The following is an 18,960-nucleotide window of genomic DNA, read 5'->3' on the forward strand; positions in this document are numbered from 1 at the left end:
CATGCAGCAGTAAATAATAAGCATGCAGGAGTAAATAATTATCGACCGGTGGTTGGATACAAGCTCCTGTGCTATAAACCATAAGAAAAGACGACCGTCCATCACAAGTGACATCCAAGACACCCCGCCCACCCCGTGACGAGTGCCTGTGGTCATTACACGTCTTTTTGTCTTTTGTGTCCTCAAACTTGCGTCACTGTCTGTGTCAGTGATAGGATAGAATCCATGGTGTATTTCTGGTTCCATTACTTGAATACAGAGACAGAACACAAAACAAATCGTGTAATATTTAAATCCTTGGACAAAAACTGTGCTCAAAACGATGAAGTGACGGAGGATGTGTTGTTCCGCTATCATAACATTTTTTAACTAAAACATGAACATTGTCATTGAAAAACAATGAAGACTACGGCCTTCTTTTTTTCTGAATGGTCATCGTGTTTGATCTTCAACGGTCTCCTCCATGTGCAAGTCCACATATAAGCTGCAGGTACATTATTCGTTTTATTCGTTCCTCCTTACCTTCCTTCCATCAAAATTGTTTCTGTTTCTGTTTCTGGTTACCCTTGTGGTCATTTTGTGCTGTTAATGCTGAAAGTTCACACTGTTGTTGGTGGTTTTTTGTTGTTGGTGGTGGTGGTGGTGCGTAGGTGATTGTTGCGTTTGGTGGTGGTGATCATCGTCGTAATGCTTTTCTCCTTCTACCTCTTCCTCTGTTTTTCTTTTTCTTTTTCCTCCTCCTCCCCCCCCCCCCCCCCCCCCCACTTCTTCGGTCCTATAATTTTTCTTTGCTCTCTCTCTCCTCCTCCTTCTTTCTCCTTCGTCTTTGTCTTCCTCCTCCTCCTTCTTCTTCGTCGTAGTCCTCCTCCAACTCTTCCTCCTCTTCTTCGTACTCTCCCCCCTCCTCTTCATCTTCCACCTCCTTCTTCTTCTCCGTCATCTTCTTCTTTTCCCTTCCGCCTGTTCTTCCCAACAATATCCAGTCGTTTCCCCAACAGGTTGAGGCCCCGCTAGATGGCAGTCCTGGTGTCGAAAGGCCTGGCCACGCTGCTGCTCTTCCTGGTGACCTTCCTGGCGGCCTACGTGCCCATCTGGCTCTACAAGCGAGGCACGCTCACCGCCACGGGGTCACCTCGCAGGAAGCTTGTCTACGAACTCCTCAACTCCTTCTCTGGAGGCGTCTTCCTGGGCACCTCGCTTCTCCATCTTCTGGCTGAGGGCAGGGAGGAGTACGAGAACTACAAGGAGAGTGTCGGCGTTGAAAGCGAATACCCTGTCTTCGAGGCCCTGACCGCGGTCGGGCTGTTCCTGGTGGCCTTCGTGGAAAAGATTGGCATCATCGTCATCTCGCGGAAAGCGGTCAAGCCGAAGCATGCGGTGGCCTGTGGGCAACAGGCCGGCCAGGAGACGCAGAAGGGTGCTGCTGGAGAGAAGCTGGGTCGCAAACAGAAGGGGGAGAGAAGCGAAGCGGATAAGACGAGGAAAAGAAGCAGCGTTGGAGGTAATGCGACTGAGATCAGCAAGCGAGAACAGTGGATGGAGAGCAGCAAGCCGCAAGAAAACAGGCCGGGAACCTCGAGCACCCAGCGAGACCTATCGATTGATGACCTCGGCCAGGTTCAAATGACGGATTCGAACGCCATATTAGGAATGACGCCTGAGAACAAGAATTGGAACGCATTAAAAGAAAACGTCAATCAAAATCAGACGACGGACGGAAAACAAGACAAAGGGAGGGAGAACGGTGGACGAGCGATCACCACCGAGAACAGAAATCGAAACAGGAATGCGAAAACTGTACCGACAGGTGGTGTGCTAATCAACTACGGAACTGAACAAAGTTCGACCACTCGACTCAACCATGTAAAAGTTCCACCGGTGGGTAATTTGTTTGTCTGGCTGTCTGTTTGTCGGTCAGTCAGTCGGTCGGACACACACTCCCCCCCCCCTCTCTCTCTCTCTCTCTCTCTCTCTCTCTCTCTCTCTCTCTCTCTCTGTCGCCTCATTTCCAAATTCATTTTCCACGCTATAACAACGTCGACAATTGCATGCTGAAGCCGCGCTGACTTCAGTGTACTGTTGTAATTGTAAATGAGTATGGGATACCCTGTGATGGTAAATGCGTAAGACGTGTTTATGTTTAAGTGAAGGTATTTTTAATAGTTTCCCCTAACCCACATCCCCTCTTCCCTGGCTTGTTTATGGGCCAATGCTCACAAGTACAATAAACCACCCAGAGTCAAAACTCTCTCTCTCTCTCTCTCTCTCTCTCTCTCTCTCTCTCTCTCTCTCTCTCTCTCTCTCTCTCTCTCTCTCTCTGTTGTTTTAGAATAACCATTCGACATCACTGGGCAAAAGCAGCCTCTCATCCCAGCAGTGACAGTCGTCGGTGTAAGAAAAGGGTTAGAGGGGGCAAGCCCATGAAAAGAAGAAGCAATGACCATTGCAACCGATTTTAACGTGAACAGCTTCATGGCAAAGACATACCCAGCGTGCTCGTCAAGCATCTTAATTTCGATTTGGAGCATTTAAAGTAAAAGGTACCACTGAAATATTGCAGTACGCCAGAAGTCCTACAATTGTGGCAAATGGTGAAGCTGGAACGAACTGCACTGTGGGTGTGAATCTCAGGGAATCGATATCGGATGCGACTGCTTGTGTCACTCAGGTAGGTGCATGGTCTGTCTTCGTCTGTTAGTATGTCAGTATGCCTGTCTGTCAGTGCTTGAGAGCGGGGAAGGGTGGGGTGAAAGGGAGGTGTGTGTGTGTGTGTGTGTGTGTGTGTGTGTGTGTGTTTGCTTTGGTCCTCTCTCTCTCTCTCTCTCTCTCTCTCTCTCTCTCTCTCTCTCTCTCTCTCTCTCTCTCTTAACACACACACACACACACACACACACACCTCCTCCTTCACCTCACATCCCAGCTTATTACAATGCCATACGCCTGAAACTTAATCCTCCTACCTCACTTATACATTTTCCGTGTTTGCAGATGCCAGTTGCGCGAGCTCTGCTGCTCCTGGTAGCTTTGTCTTTTCACACCGTGTTTGACGGACTGGCCGTAGGACTTCAATCCACGGATTTCAACATCTGGGAGGTAAGTAAGAGATAAATGCCACGAAGAGGTGTGTGTGTGTGTGTGTGTGTGTGTGTGTGTGTGCGTGCGTGCGTGCGTGCGTGCGTGCGTGCGTGCGTGCACGTGCGTGCGTGTGTCTGTGTGTGAGTTATTAACCCACGGATGTCAAAATCTAGGAGTAAAAGAGATAAATACCAAGAAGAGGTTGATACTGGTGAGAAGTAAATGCCAGTAAGTGGTGAATAGTGGTAAGAAGTAAATGCCAGTAAGCGGTGAATAGTTGTAAGAAGTAAATGCCAGTAGGCGGTGAATAGTGGTAAGTAAATGCCAGTAAGTGGTGAATACTGGTAAGTAAATGCCAGTAAGCGGTGAATACTGGTAAGAAGTAAATGCCAGTAAGCAGTGAATACTGGTAAGAAGTAAATGCCAGTAAGCGGTGAATACTGGTAAGAAGCAAATGTCAGTAGGCGGTGAGTACTGGTAAGTAAATGCCAGTAGGCGGTGAATAGTGGTAAGAAGTAAATGCCAGTAAGCGGTGAATACTGGTCAGCAGTTAATGCCAGTAAGCGGTGAATACTGATAAGTAAATGCCAGTAGGCGGTGAATACTGGTAAGAAGTAAATGCCAGTAAGTGGTGAATACTGGTAAGCAGTAAATGCCAGTAAGCGGTGAATACTGGTAAGCAGTAAATGCCAGTAAGAGGTGACTACTGATAGCTCAGTTGGTAGAGCACTGGACTTGTGATCGGAAGGTCGCAGGATCGAATTCGGGCCGGGACGGACACGGGTCAACTTTATGTGCAGACCCAGAGACGGAAGCCATGTCCCACCCCCGTGTCATCACAATGGCACGTAAAAGACCTTGGTCATTCTGCCATAAGTGCAGGTGGCTAAAAACACCTAAACACGCAGACACCTGGGTAGCGCGACTCCGTTGCTGCTAGCTTTCCACTGGGAGGAAGCGACCCGAATTTCCCAGCGATTGGACAATAAAGTAATGAAAATGAAAAATGAAAAATGAAAAATAAGAAGTAAATGCCAGTAAGTGGTGAATACTGATAAGAAGTAAATGCAGTAAGCGGTGAATAGTGATAAGAAGTAAATGCCAGTAAGCGGTGAATACTGGTAAGAAGTAAATGCCAGTAAGCGGTGAATACTGTCAAGAAGTAAATGCAGTAAGCAGTGAATACTGGTAAGCAGTAATTAAATGCCAGTAAGAGGTGACTACTATAAACCAGTAAATGCCAGCAAGCAGAAAATGCAGTAAGTGATGAATACTGGTAAGCAGTACATGCCAGTAATTAAGCGATGAATACTAGTAACCAGTAAATGCCAGTAGGCAGGAGGCTACATGCCAGTAAGCGATGAATACTAGTAACCAGTAAATGCCAGTAGGCAGTACGTGCCAGTAAGCGATGAATACTTGTAACCCGTAAATGCCAGTAAGCAGTACATGCCAGTAAGCGATGAATACTAGTAACCAGTAAATGCCAGTAGGCAGTAAATGCCAGTAAGATGCACATACCCGTCAGTGGTAAATGCCAGGAAATGACGTATGTTATTGCGCGGTAAATGCCAGTAAGTTGCAAATGCCAGTAAGATGTAAAGACCAGTAAGCGGTGAATACCAGTAAGTGCTAAATGCCAGTAGTCGGTACATCCAAGCAAGCAGTAAATTCCAGAAAGCGGGTTTTCTTTATTTTCCAGCAACTTCTTCAGTTTTCAGCCACTTCTTCATTTTGAAGTCGCTTCTTCATTTTCTAGGCACTTCATCTGCTTACAGATTCTTTTACCGGTGTGCATCCACAAAGCCCTCGTCGCCTTCAGCCTTGGTCTGAAGATGGCCGCCTCTTGCCCGCTCACCTCCAGGCGTCCCCAGCTCTTCATGCTCCTCTTCTCCTTCGTCTCGCCCATAGGGGTCGCCATTGGCATGGGCGTCACTTCCGGTCAGATGCACGCGCATGCGCAGCTGCTGGTGTCGAGCATCTTGCAGGCCTTGGCGACAGGGACGTTCCTCTACGTGACGTTCTTCGAGATTTTGGCCCCGCACTTCGGTTCCCTGTACGAGCTAGACGCGCGCGCCTGGGTGGAGGTGCTGAAAGTAGGAGTGATGGTGGTGGGTTTCGCGGGCATGGCACTGCTAAGACTGGCACACGGGCACAACCACGAGCACCATGGTGATGATGATGATGACGAGGATGATCATGATCATGAGGACGGGCATAGTCATAACCGATAGCCCTCTGTAGGGTAATGGTCTTCTTCTTCTTCTGCGTTCATGGGATGACACTCCCTCGTACACTCGTGTTTTCGCACGAGTGGATTTTTACGTGTATGACAGTTTTTACCCCCGCCATTCATATAGGCAGCCCTACGCCGCTTTCGGAGGATAGGGTAATGTTCGGGATCAGGCTCATCGATTAGTTTGGAAGCAGAACAACATGATGATGATCATGAAGAGGGTGGTTTCAAGAGTGGTCATCATCATCGTCATTAGCTTCCCTCAAGTTTATGGCATGGTTTAGAACCAGGCTTGGCGATTAGTATGATAAAAAGAAAGAACAATAATCAAGCTGAGGGTGTTCATGACAATTCCCAAGGTTCCAGATCAACGACGTGTCGCCAAGACGTGTACCTGTACGTGTAGTTATGTCGTCCCGATGTAACGATGTCATCTTGGCCCCGTGGTCATATTACCCCCTCGATATATACTCAAGACTGAAATGTTGTTTCCTGGTAAAATTAAAGAAATGAAATTAGTTCAGGACGAAAAGCATGTCAGTTTTTTGCATGTGAAGAAAATTGGTGGTGAAATTTAATAGATTTCACCCAAGGCTCGAGAACCGACGAGTGTTTTACGGAGCCTCCACTTGAAAGTGCACACTGCCACACACACACACACACACACTCTCTCTCTCTCTCTCTCTCTCTCTCTCTCTCTCTCTCTCTCTCTCTCTCTCTCTCTCTCTCTCTGGCCCTACAGGCTCCCGTTTCCGGGAATGAAAGTCCGTAGGACTCTTTTTCCCAAATCAATCAATAGATAGTGCTTCATGTCCGAAATGTACTTTGCCTATTCAGTAGGGACTAGAGAATAGTATTCGATACCGTACGGGGGAGGAAAGGCACCAGGCCAAGAAGTGGACAACTTTTCCTTTTATACCGGCCAGCGGCTGTCAGTGAAAAAACTTTGCCGGTGTGACGCCGTCATCTTAGCCCTGCCGTCATATTACCCCCTCGATTTATACTCGAGACTGAAATGTTGTTTCCTGGTAAAATTAATGCCGAGTGAAATTATTTAAGGACGAAAAGCATGTCAGTTTCTTGCATGTGAACCGAGTGGTTACGTCCCTTGAATGAAAAGCAATCAAGCGAGAACCGGGGGAGGCTTGTACCCTGACATCACCCGCCTGGGGGTCATTCCTGGATGAGCTGAGAGACAGTGACAGTCACCCACAGCCTCTGTTGCTGTCACAAGGACAAGGTGACAGGGTCCACATTGTTGACACACCCAGCAATATTTCCACCACTGAGCTCAAGTTGAAGAAGATCCTGGCCCCGACAATGTCGACAAGGAAGAGGGGAAAATTTATGTTCATGCCCATGTCTCACTATGATCCCAGTGAAGGGTAGTTACCTGAACTGAATCGTTGTTTTGCGAGGGTGACAGACTTGACGAGTCACCCGAAGGAATGTATGGGCTCACTATTTACTCTGTGTAGCCGAATTTATCCCATGACCTGCTTCTTTGTCTCTGTTAGCTGAGGAGGTACGTGATTATTCTGAATATTCCATCACAACCATATGGATATCCCATCACAACCGAATTTCGATCTCAACTGTCATTGGTCATTGTCTTTGATTTCAGAGTACAATTGAATAATCTATAGAGGTCATCTGCATATTCAGAGTTTACAGATGGACTACTTTTTTCAACATACGACTGAAATATTTTGTGGTGTCAAAGTAAATTATTACGTATAGGTACAGGCCTACATCTGTCAATATTGAGAAAATAAAGAATACTTCATACGATACGCACATTCTGCATGGAGTTAAAGAGCGGAGTCGAGATATTTCGCTGGCTGAAGCGACTGCATGGTCAAAGGCATGTTCAACGAGTATCGCGAGTGGGATCAAGGGACGATACTCCCTAATTTTTACACAGACAGCCATCTACACAAAACCGTGAGAGAGAGAGAGAGAGAGAGAGAGAGAGAGAGAGAGAGCGCGCAATCAAAACACAACCCAGTCACCTGGTAGTTCGAAAACTCAATCTGAAACTGACATCGATCGTCGAAGGCGTAGCTGGGAACCCGGCCGTTGAGATCCATTCCAACGCCCAAAAAATTATCAGAAGACTCACCATGAAGTCAAATCAAACGTTAGGTTTTCTCATTTGGTTATTTGCTTTGGCTTTAAGTGTATTGCTTCGATTGATAGCTGAATCTGCTTGCAACCGTGCTGTTCAAGACTGTTCGAACTGTCGTCTGCTAGACGGGCTTGTCACGGGAATCACATTTTTAAGTTAAATACAAAAATTGGTTGGACAAATTTGGCCCCATGAATGTAATTACGGTACCCAAGGTCGCCACCATTAGTACTATCGAAGGGCAGTGTTTTTTTGTTCAGTGCGGACTCGTGTATACAAGATCAACGAGGCCGAGAATCGTAATATGCATGACCACGGGGCTAAGGTTTGATCGGTAAAGGCGGGCCTTTTTAGAGCTGAAAAAGCCCCCCGGAGGCCCTGTATAGCTCTAAAAAGTCCCCCGGGGACCCTTTTTAGCTCTGAAAAGTCCCCCGGAGGCCCTTTTCAGAGGGGGGACTAAACGGGATACTACACCGGGAACGGGAGCGTGTGGGGCCAGAGAGAGAGAGAGGGTGTGTGTGTGTGTGTGTGTGTTCCATATGTATGTGTGTGTGTGTGTGTGTCAGTGTGCACTTTGGTGGAGGCCTCGTAAAACACTGGTCGGTTCTCGAGCCTTGGGGCTCTGTGATGGACTCGCCGTCGACGGTTCTCCAGCCACGGACAACATTTTAAGAACATTTCAGTTTGAAGAATTCAGTATGCTTCAGTTAGCTCGAAGTCGTGCCGGCGTTCGTAGCGCCTGTTTGATATCAAAACATCTATATATATACATATACGACTAGTGTCTGTCTGTCTGTGTGTGTGTGTCTGTGTGTGTCTGTGTATCTGTGTATCTGTGTATTCGCCATGCACGGCCAAAGTTCTCGATGGATCTGCTTCAAATTTGGTGGGCTTATTCAGAGAGACCCCGGACACAACCTCATCGATGAGATATTTCAACACGTGCTCTCAGCGCGCAGCGCTGAACCGATTTTGGTTCCACCTCAGCTACCCGGGCCCCCATACCGACACACCAAAGCCGCTACACCACATCACAACGCCAAAGTTCTCGCTGGATCTTTTTCAAATTTGGACACCGTATTCAGCTACACCCCGGACACAATATCATCGATGAGATATTTCAACACGTGCTCTCAGCGCGCAGCGCTGAACTGATTTTGGTTTTTGTGTTCATTTCACCATTATAAGTAACTCTTCCTTATCTTCTCCAGTGTTTGGCGTTTATCTCCCTTCCTTCGTGTGGCTTTCCCGTTTGTAAGTTACTATTACTATTTTTAGAATGTCACTGCGCTGTCCACTGCGCTGTCCACAACGCTTCCCTTGCACCCGTAAGTTGTTCTTACTGTCAAAGTGAAAAGGTCGAATCAATTTATAGCCACGCGAAAAATACACTCTCACCTATCTCTATATATTTATAGATACAGATATGCATATATATATACGGCTTCTCTGTGTGTGTGTGTGTGTTTGTGTGTGTGTGTGTGGGCAAAAACCTGTGTATTGTAGAGTTCTGTTTGTGATGTGGTCTAGCGGCTTTTGTCTGTCTGTATGTTCTGGCATTTGAGAAGCCACAGCAGATAATATAGGGCTAAGAAATAAGCTCTAAAATTCTCAATCCCGTTTGACAGGACTTCGCCTTCAAAGGTGATTGTGGTGAACCGCCACGCTGTCTGTCTTTGTCTCGCGATTCACCCCGGCGAAGCCGGGTATTCCTCTAGTATATATATATGTTACAGTCAAATCGGGAAATCAGGTATTTCACGAGAATGTCTGAAAGTTTAGGCATTCATGGTAAATACCTGGTTTGATCAGGCAATTCCGGAAATGACTGAATTTTTTTAGGCACTATCAGGAAATGACTAAAAACTACTTGTGCAAATTTCCCGTTTTGCCTGACTGTTAGGCAAAACGGGTTGTTCTGAGACCTTGTCTGTTTTTACCTCGCCTGCCTTGAGCATGAATTTCTCTTCTAGCACATTGTCTATTCATCGTTTTCCCCATTTCACTGAGTTCGGAGTGATTGCAGTTTGTTTTTTTTACGGGTGCAGGTCACTACCGCGAGTGTAACACTATCGCGTGTGTAAGACTACGAGCACGAATTTATTGTGATTTTCTCGTAAAGTTCGGAGTGATTGGAGTTGGTTTTTACATAGCCGGCCTTGAGCACGAATTTATTGCGAGTTTCTCGTATAGCACATTGTCTTTTTTTTCCCCCCTTTTCACTGAGTTTGGATTGATTGGAGTTCACTTTCAGTATAATGCTAGTTCCATTGTGACGTTGCTCTCAATGTTGAGGGTAGCAATGGAGGAAACAGAATTGGTAGAAGACCGATTTAATCGGTTAATCTTTCAAAAGTACGCCAAAAATGGAAAACACTTGATGCCAAAGTCCAAATATTTTCAAATACTTGAAGAGATGATGGAAAACGGAAGTCGGAAAACTCCACGTCAGTACAAGCTGTTTTCGAAGTAAGTAGACTCCTCTCTCTCTCTCTCGTTCCTCCCTCTCTCTCAAACCTGTCTTTCTGTCTGTCTCTGTCTGTCTCTGTCTCTCTCTGTCACTTCTCTCTGTCATTGTTTGTCTCGATGTATGTATCTCTCTCTCTGTGACTCTCTTTCTCTCTCTGTCTCTCTCTGCGCACATGTCCCATACTGTTGTCCCACACTTCTCTCTAACACACACACACACACACATACACACACACACACGCGCACACGCGCAAACACAGATAATAAAATAGTGATCTCTTGATTTTGAATCAGGTATGAAATTTTATCACTTCTCTCTAACACACACACACACACACACACACACACACACACACACACACGCGCGCGCGCGCGCGCGCAGTTACAGATAATAAAATAGTGATCTCTTGATTTTGAATCAGGTATGAAATTTTATCACTTCTCTCTAACACACACACACACACACACACACACACACACACACACACACACACACACGCACACGCACACACGCGCAGACACAGATAATAAAATAGTGATCTCTTGATTTTGAATCAGGTATGACATTTTATCACTTCTCTCTAACACACACACACACACACACACAGACGCGCACACGCACACGCACACACGCGCAGACACAGATAATAAAATAGTGATCTCTTGATTTTGATTCAGGTATGAAATCCTTCGATGTGGGCACATGGACAAACTGATAAAGAAACGAAAGTCACCTGCTGAAACCCCAATCTACTATATGACAATTGAAGACACATTCGACGTGATCAGAACAGCTCATCTTGCCACAGGACACGGTGGAAGGGATAGGGTTCTAAAGGAAATTGAACAGAAATTTGCAAATGTGCACAGAGAAAGCGTTGACATTTTCAAGTCTTTATGCAAGGTGTGCCAAGAAAAGACAAAGCGACAAAAAACAAAAGGAGTTGTTGTGAGACCCATCCTTTCAAGTGATTTTTCTTCCAGATGTCAACTGTGTCCACAAAAACTGTTGTATTTGAGTGAAATGAACTGTGTTAAGCACGTAAGTCTTCGCGCGGCCGTCATCCTGGGCTCCCAAAGCGGAGGACAAGGATACGTCAAGTGCAACTGTTCGGGTGCAAAGAAATGCCAGAACAATCGGTGCAAATGCTTCAAAGCAAAACTGAAGTGCAACAGTCGGTGTCACCAATCCTTGACTTGTGGAAACAAATGAACTGTTGACAGAAAGTTCTGTTTTAATGTACATTTTAGTTTTTAGAATTAAACATTAAAATGATAACATCATTATGTTCTTTAATTGAATGCCTTAAAATCAAGAGAGAGAAAGAGATAGGTGAGAGAGAAAGAGAAAGAGATAGGAGAGAGAGAGAGAGAAAGAGATAGGAGAGAGAGAGAGAGAGAATACAGAATAGATTCCACACTGACAGCATTGGCCCGGCACAGGCAGTTGATGGCTGGACAGCAATACCTTCCTGATGGAAAAGAGGCATGAAACCAATTACGACCCCAGCCATTCAAAGTTTTATAGTAGGCTTCTGTGCTGAAATGCTTTCTGACTCTCACCAGAAACACAGATTGTGAGCGGTAGGCATTCTCCGATAATGCCTGGCAGCCTATTTCAGTCAATCACCGATAGTGCCTGAACAATTTCAGTCATTTCCGGATTTGCCTGATCAAACCAGGTATTTACCGTGAATGCCTAAACTTTCAGGCATTCTCGTGAAATACCTGATTTCCCGATTTGACTGTAACATATATACGACTTGTGTCTGTGTGTGTGTCTGTGTGTGTGTCTGTGTATCTGTGTATTCGCCATGCACGGCCAAAGTTCTCGATGGATCTGCTTCAAATTTGGTGGGCTTATTCAGAGAGACCCCGGACACAACCTCATCGATGAGATATTTCAACACGTGCTCTCAGCGCACAGCGCTGAACCGATTTTGGTTCCACCTCAGCTACCCGGGCCCCCATACCGACACACCAAAGCCGCTACACCACATCACAACGCCAAAGTTCTCGCTGGATCTTTTTCAAATTTGGACACCGTATTCAGCTACACCCCGGACACAATATCATCGATGAGATATTTCAACACGTGCTCTCAGCGCGCAGCGCTGAACTGATTTTGGTTTTGTGTTCATTTCACCATTATAAGTAACTCTTCCTTATCTTCTCCAGTGTTTGGCGTTTATCTCCCTTCCTTCGTGTGGCTTTCCCGTTTGTAAGTTACTATTACTATTTTTAGAATGTCACTGCGCTGTCCACTGCGCTGTCCACAACGCTTCCCTTGCACCCGTAAGTTGTTCTTACTGTCAAAGTGAAAAGGTCGAATCAATTTATAGCCACGCGAAAAATACACTCTCACCTATCTCTATATATTTATAGATACAGATATGCATATATATATACGGCTTCTCTGTGTGTGTGTGTTTGTGTGTGTGTGTGGGCAAAAACCTGTGTATTGTAGAGTTCTGTTTGTGATGTGGTCTAGCGGCTTTTGTCTGTCTGTATGTTCTGGCATTTGAGAAGCCACAGCAGATAATATAGGGCTAAGAAATAAGCTCTAAAATTCTCAATCCCGTTTGACAGGACTTCGCCTTCAAAGGTGATTGTGGTGAACCGCCACGCTGTCTGTCTCTGTCTCGCGATTCACCCCGGCGAAGCCGGTTATTCCTCTAGTATATATATATATACGACTAGTGTCTGTCTGTCTGTCTGTCTGTCTGTCTGTCTGTTCGTGATGCACGGCCAAAGTTCTCGGTGGATCTTTTTGAAATTTGGACACCGTATTCAGCTACACCCCGGACACAACCTCATCGATGAGATATTTCAACACGTGCTCTCAGCGCGCAGCGCTGTGCGCGCTGAACCGATTTTTTTTTTTTGTTGTCTGGATCCACTACCAGTAACTCTTCCTTATCTTCCCCAGTGTTTTCAGCCGCGATTATCTCCCTTCCTCCGTGTGGCGTCAATCCATATTCCCGTTACTACGTTTACTATTTTTAGAAGGTCACTGCACGTTACTATTTTTAGAAGGTCTCCAGTGTTTTGCGCGTTTATCTCCTTTCCTTCGGCCGGCGTACACCCGGCAAAGCCGGGTCCCAGGCGCAGCCTGGTATACGGCTCTACTTCTTCCCGGCGAAGCCGGTACCCGGCGAAGCGGGTAATCATCTAGTCAAGAATATTTCAGGACAGTCTTGTCAGAGTTGACGACAGGTGCCTCACACTCTTTCAAATCGAAGCAACTTTACTTCGCTTCCACGGGAGACGAGAATAGCGGTGCAAATCTCCGGAAAGATTCTCTGGTGCATAACCTCATACGGTAATTATGGAATTTATTATTGTAGTTTGTAGTTGTACATTCAAAGTTCACAATCCAGTGTCATTATTGTATTCTACCTGATAGAAGTCACTTTTATCAGCGCAAAGAATGACTTAATTTACATTAGTTGACGGAATTACTGAGCTCTAAAAGTGAGCATAATTTATAATTCTGATTCTTCCAGATTAACTAGGCTATCCCATATTGCTTTTTATTTTTTTAGGGGGGAGGGGGGGGGGAATAATGCGTTGCATGATGATATTCCAGTGTCAAAATATAAAAGAGAATGCACTCTCCGTCACCAAGACCATGTACAGTACGTGTCAGCGCTGTCTCAGTCAAAGGGTTTCCGCTTAGACTTGGAGCCTTCGAGTTCCCTATGAGCCAATTTTTTCTTCTGACGCAAATAAAACTCATTGGTATACATTCGGTAACCCAAATGGTAGTTCAAATGACTTTTTATGCTTCAAAGAGCAAGTTTTGCGAATTCAGAGGCTTAGATTGTAGCAGAAAAACTCACCTGATGTTACAATTGAAGATAACCCCAGTGCATATTCCCTGCCGCAGGTATTACTGTCGTAAAAATCCAGAAGTGATTGGGATGGATCTGCAGCAAGTTACGGATGTTCTAAAGAGCATGGCCTCACCTTCTCTGGCTGGTTCCTGGGACAATGTCGGCCTGCTTCTGGAACCTTCCCTGCCTCACACTGTGCAAAGGATGCTGCTGACCAATGACCTGACGCCCGCAGTAATGAAGGAGGCTGTTGACCATGGAGTGAACATGATCGTGTCATACCACCCGCCCATTTTCGCTCCGCTGAAAAGAGTGACGCAGTCTTCTTGGAAGGAGAGAATCGTTGCAGGGTGTCTGGAACGTCGCATCGCTTTGTACTCGCCACACACTTCGTGGGACGCTGCTGTGGATGGTGTGAATGACTGGCTGATTCATGCCTTTGTCATCATGGAGAACGTTGAATGCACCGACGTGGCCAAGGTATGACTAAAAATAGATAGGAATGGATGATGTTCAGAAAGAACTCAAGTTTGTATATAGGTTGTGAAAGAGTGAATGCTCTTGCTTTTATCGAGGCAAACTTTCTAACGTGACATTATAGGCCAGTCACTAGCGAGGGGTGTGTCTGAAACACGTGACATTATAGGCCAGTCACTGGCAAGGGGTGTGTCTGAAGCACGTGGACAAGGAGCATTCTTTCTGGCTCTCCCAACTACATCATCGAAAAGCTCCAGCGTGTTCAGAATCATGCCGCCCGCCTCATCTTTCGCTCTTCCAAGCACGACCACATCACCCCTCTTCTTCAAACCCTACACTGGCTGCCTGTTCAACAGAGGATTCAGTTCAAGATCTCCACACTCTGCCTTAGAAACTTTGATCTATCGTCCCCTAGCTATCTTTCTGACCTTCTTGATGTCTACTCCCTCTCTCGCTCCCTAAGATCCTCCGCAGACACCCGCCTTTTTAGGATACCACCAGCACGCACCAAAACATATGGCCAGCGCACCTTCTCGATCTTACCAGGCCCCATCCATCTGGAACCAACTCCCGCACTCACTCAGGCACTCCACATCTATGCAATCATTCAAAACCTCACTCAAAACACACCTCTTCCCTCACTAGTCTGTTAATGACCACCCATCCCCCTCTCCTGCTGGTCCTTAATCTGTTTCCTTCTCTCTCCTTCTTCTTCCCTTTCCAGCTCTATTCTTCTTCTCTCAACTAACTTTATGTATCCAATAATTTATTTATTTATTTATGACTGTTTTTCCGTCTTCAGAATGCATGTGCCTGTAGTTGGTATGAGTGAGTGCGTCGCGTTCTCGCTGTGCGTCTGTCTGCGAGTGTATGAGTCCGAGTGTCTTGGTCCTTGTCGATTTGTGTTTCGTATAATGTTCACTATGTATTGTATATTTTGTAAGCGCCTAGGGCTATATTTAGATTAGGCGCACAAATGTTCATAATAATAATAATAATGTGTGGAAAGTTTGCCTCACTAAAAGCAAAAGTATTCACTATTTCACAACTCATGCAAACCCGACCTGATTTATTTCCAGAGTGCATCTATTATTGCAGGCGGGAGAACAGCAGAGGAAACCTCTTGTGTTGAGGCACAACATTCATTTTATTGGCCACTGTATTAAGACAGTTCTGTTTTCACAAACTAACATTTTGCATTACCTTCGTAGATTGGTATAGATCTGTTGCAACTTTTTCATGCATCATGATTGTTTTATACCAGTTGTTTTGTCCAGACATAGTGTTATGGAATAGTGTTATGATCACCATGCTGACAGCACATGGCTTCTTTTGTTTTAAAACGACAGGACCATATTTAACTACATCTTGATCGTGTACAGCATTACGCTACACTCATTTTAGAATGTTATGTCAGCATTGCTGTTACACTTGTGTTTCAGTTGCCTCTGCTTGGGTACGGCATGGGCCGTGTTGGTCAGCTGCGTTCACTTATTACCATGGAAACGGCTGTTGCTGCAATCAAGAAACATCTTAATCTACCTCATGTTAGGCTTGCACAGTCAGCAGGTTAGTGATGTAATCCCTGTCTGTGTGTGGTATCATGAAAATTCTTTTTTAAGACCAGAGAACAAAAATCTTCACCCCCACCCCCCCAAATGCATGTAAATTGCTCTGTAATACTGAAGACACATGGACCGAAGCTTGAGCTTATAGTATAAGACGTGTACAATTTGAAATGTCTGAGGTACATCAGGAAAGAGAGTCTGTGTGCAGCATGTGCAGCTAATAAAATGTTTGTAAAATGGAAATCATAAAGGTTTATTGGGTATAAAACAACAACTTTTCATTGGTACCTGCAAGGCTATTAACTTGTGGAATGTGTTGAAGTGAAAGATTGCTGACAGTGTATCTAAGAACCTGGATTATCTTTGATATTTTTTTCAATGTTGCACATGAGGAGCATTTCATTTTTTGTTTAAATTAATGCATGAAAACAATTATCTTTATTCCTGTTAAAGCACATTTCTGGTACTATGCCTAAGATCCCGCAGTTTATAACAGTGCCTTCAAAATTCATTAGATTTATGCCTAAAGAAATATATCTAACTTTCTACAGAGAAATCACAAATAAGGACAGTAGCGGTGTGTGCGGGCTCGGGTGCTAGCGTTCTCAGAGTAGAAAGCGGATCTGTACCTGACCGGGGAGATGTCCCACCATGAAGTGTTGGACGCTGTGTGTAAGGGAACCAGTGTTGTTCTTTGCGACCATAGCAACACTGAGCGTGGATTTCTCAAGGTTGTTCAAGGACGTTTGAAGGAAAAGCTTGGAAACGGGGTTGAAGTGATGGTGTCGGAGACAGATGGTGGTTGTATGAGTGCGAGTGAAACTGGAATAAAATGTGGAAAGTACTCGACTTGTCTTTGAACCCGATTTTTTTTCTGAATGTGATGTTTGTGTGCGTGGATTTGTTTGTTTGTGTGTGTGTGATGTGTATGCATTTTGATTGAAGCTTTCAAGATTTTCTCACTTCTCATGCAAAAGAAACAATAAATATGCACATACAACATACCCTCACATATATACTTCAACAGAAGAAAGAAAGGAAACAGAATAAAGAAGAGGGACAAAAACAAATGAAGATCTGTTTGATCAAGAACACAGTGAGTCAAATGGCCAGTCAGATCTGTTTCGATTAAAAACAAACAAACCTTGTTCTCACGTCACATGATTTTTTTATTACCATAGAAGTAGAAATCAAATTGGTACAAAATAATCTTGATCTTTTACATGTCTTCCTGTACGCATGACATAATTATATTCCATTTCAGAAAATGCTCTCTTTCTCTCTCGCACACACATACATGTGAGCACATACACACAGGTGTAACAACAAAAATAAAATCCATATTTGTCAACATGCCCAGCTGACAGCACATTCTCAGTCTCAATACCACAGAAAACACACCTCATTTACAAATTCGCTCAACTTCACACAGCCATACACAGTATCAATATAACAGATACCATTCCTCATCTGAGAAAAAGACTCGGTGCACCAAACCTCACAAAGCACTGAAATATGACAACTAAGATATTCTCATCAAAGCATGGTGACATTAACCAGGTAGACATAAAGTATTCCATTCTTTGCTCCTAATCTCACACACACACACACACACACACACACACACACACACACACACACACACACACACACACACACAAAGTAAGCAAAATGGAGTCAAAAGAACACAAACAACTGCTTCGCATTACAACCCCTCAACTGACCCCATTCTTTGCTCTTTAGCTTCAAACACAACACAAAACAGGATCAACTGAGAAGTATGGTTGGGCAGAACATCAGCCCAGAAGTGAATTCTTTCTTTATTTGGTGTTTAACGTCGTTTTCAATCACGAAGGTTATGTCGCGACGGGGAAAGGGGGGAGATGGGATAGAGCCACTTGTCAATTGTTTCTTGTTCACAAAAGCACTAATAAAAAATTTGCTCCAGGGGCTTGCAACGTAGTACAATGTATTACCTTACTGGGAGAATGCAAGTTTCCAGTATAAAGGACTTAACATTTCTTACATACTGCTTGACTAAAATCTTTACAAAAATTGACTATATTCTATACAAGAAACACTTAACAAGGGTAAAAAGAGAAACAGAATCCGTTAGTCGCCTCTTACGACATGCTGGGGAGCATCGGGTAATTTCTTCCCCCTAACCCGCGGGGGGAGCTTTGACTGGTGCGTGCATTGAAATCGCCGCACAAGAGAAAGTGAAAATCATGTTTCTTTTCGCATAAATCTGTCATGCAATGTTCAATGAGTTCTATCCCTGTACCTACATCGGACTGGATGTACGCTGGTGGGTCCCTCGGCGGTATGTAGCAGAACATAAATATAACAGTTTTTTCATCGGACATAAAGCCTTTTGCTGTTTCAAAAACAATGAAATTGTCATACTTGACTTCCACACGTGAAAAATACGGGGCAAAACTGTTTCGTAACAGAACAACTACACCTCCACTCATTCTTCCCTGCTGTGATAACTTTTTTGCTGGAGCAATAAATGACTGGAAATCAGTATTCAGTAGGTTCAGTTCGAACGATTCATCGATATAAGTAACCGGCACGGTTGGCCTAGTGGTAAGGCGTCCGCCCCGTGATCGGGAGGTCGTGAGTTCGAACCCCGGCCGGGTCATACCTAAGACTTCAAAAATTGGCAATCTAGTGGCTGCTCCGCCTGGTGTCTGGCATTATGGGGTTAGTGCTAGGACTGGTTGGTCCGGTGTCAGAATAATGTGACTGGGTGAGACATGAAGCCTGTGCTGCGACTTCTGTCTTGTGTGTGGCGTACGTTATATGTCAAAGCAGCACCGCCCTGATATGGCCCTTCGTGGTCGGCTGGACGTTAAGCAAAAAACCCACCAAAAAACAATCAATATAAGTCTCTGTATTGAAATCAAAACTTGCCAAAAAATTAATTAAATCGTTGTTCGCTAACCTAGCGACCAAACCACAATCATTGAAATTCAAAATCTTTAGAAAACTATGTAGGCTAATACTTCTCCCCTGGGCCGGCGGGCTCGTCATTCCCCTTCACTTTCAAGGTTGGCGGATTCACGCGGATTACCCCCGAAGCTCTGCAGTTGTTGTCGCATTCTCCGTGTCACCGTCCCTTCCGTGCGGTGAGCAAACTCGTCACTGCACGCTCCAGTGATAGCGTGC

General features: G+C 45.0%; 2 protein-coding genes and 1 long non-coding RNA gene across 3 annotated transcripts; all 3 read left to right on the forward strand.

Annotated features, from left to right (window-relative positions):
- The first annotated feature begins 141 nt into the window (after nt 1-141).
- LOC138977388 (protein zntC-like) lies at nt 142-5,826 on the forward strand. The gene is made up of 5 exons (XM_070350281.1): nt 142-490; nt 999-1,878; nt 2,561-2,668; nt 2,989-3,093; nt 4,854-5,826. Exons 2-5 carry the CDS (start codon nt 1,015-1,017, stop codon nt 5,307-5,309), a joined length of 1,533 nt encoding a protein of 510 aa, XP_070206382.1. The 5' UTR covers nt 142-490; nt 999-1,014; the 3' UTR covers nt 5,310-5,826.
- Nucleotides 5,827-9,164: 3,338 nt separating this feature from the next.
- Nucleotides 9,165-12,267, forward strand: LOC138975526 (uncharacterized). The gene is made up of 3 exons (XR_011458670.1): nt 9,165-9,908; nt 10,587-11,241; nt 11,292-12,267. It is a non-coding gene; the product is annotated as an uncharacterized lncRNA (long non-coding RNA).
- A 40-nt stretch (nt 12,268-12,307) lies between these two features.
- LOC138977118 (NIF3-like protein 1) lies at nt 12,308-16,649 on the forward strand. Its single transcript, XM_070350028.1, is given in 5 exon segments — nt 12,308-13,230; nt 13,798-14,224; nt 15,664-15,790; nt 16,341-16,401; nt 16,403-16,649. Coding segments are annotated over 4 exon segments (828 nt in total). The 5' UTR covers nt 12,308-13,230; nt 13,798-13,831.
- The last annotated feature ends 2,311 nt before the right edge of the window (nt 16,650-18,960 follow it).

Source organism: Littorina saxatilis, linkage group LG9 (genome assembly GCF_037325665.1).
Source record: "Littorina saxatilis isolate snail1 linkage group LG9, US_GU_Lsax_2.0, whole genome shotgun sequence".
NCBI classification, from domain to species: Eukaryota; Metazoa; Mollusca; class Gastropoda; order Littorinimorpha; family Littorinidae; genus Littorina; species Littorina saxatilis.

Coding starts and splice junctions, on each gene's coding strand:
- LOC138977388 (XM_070350281.1), top strand. CDS start 1,015: ATGGCAGTCCTGGTGTCGAAAGGCCTGGCCACGCTGCTGCTCTTCCTG. Junction 1,879..2,560: donor ACCATGTAAAAGTTCCACCG/GTGGGTAATTTG, acceptor GAAATATTGCAG/TACGCCAGAAGTCCTACAAT. Junction 3,094..4,853: donor CGGATTTCAACATCTGGGAG/GTAAGTAAGAGA, acceptor ATCTGCTTACAG/ATTCTTTTACCGGTGTGCAT.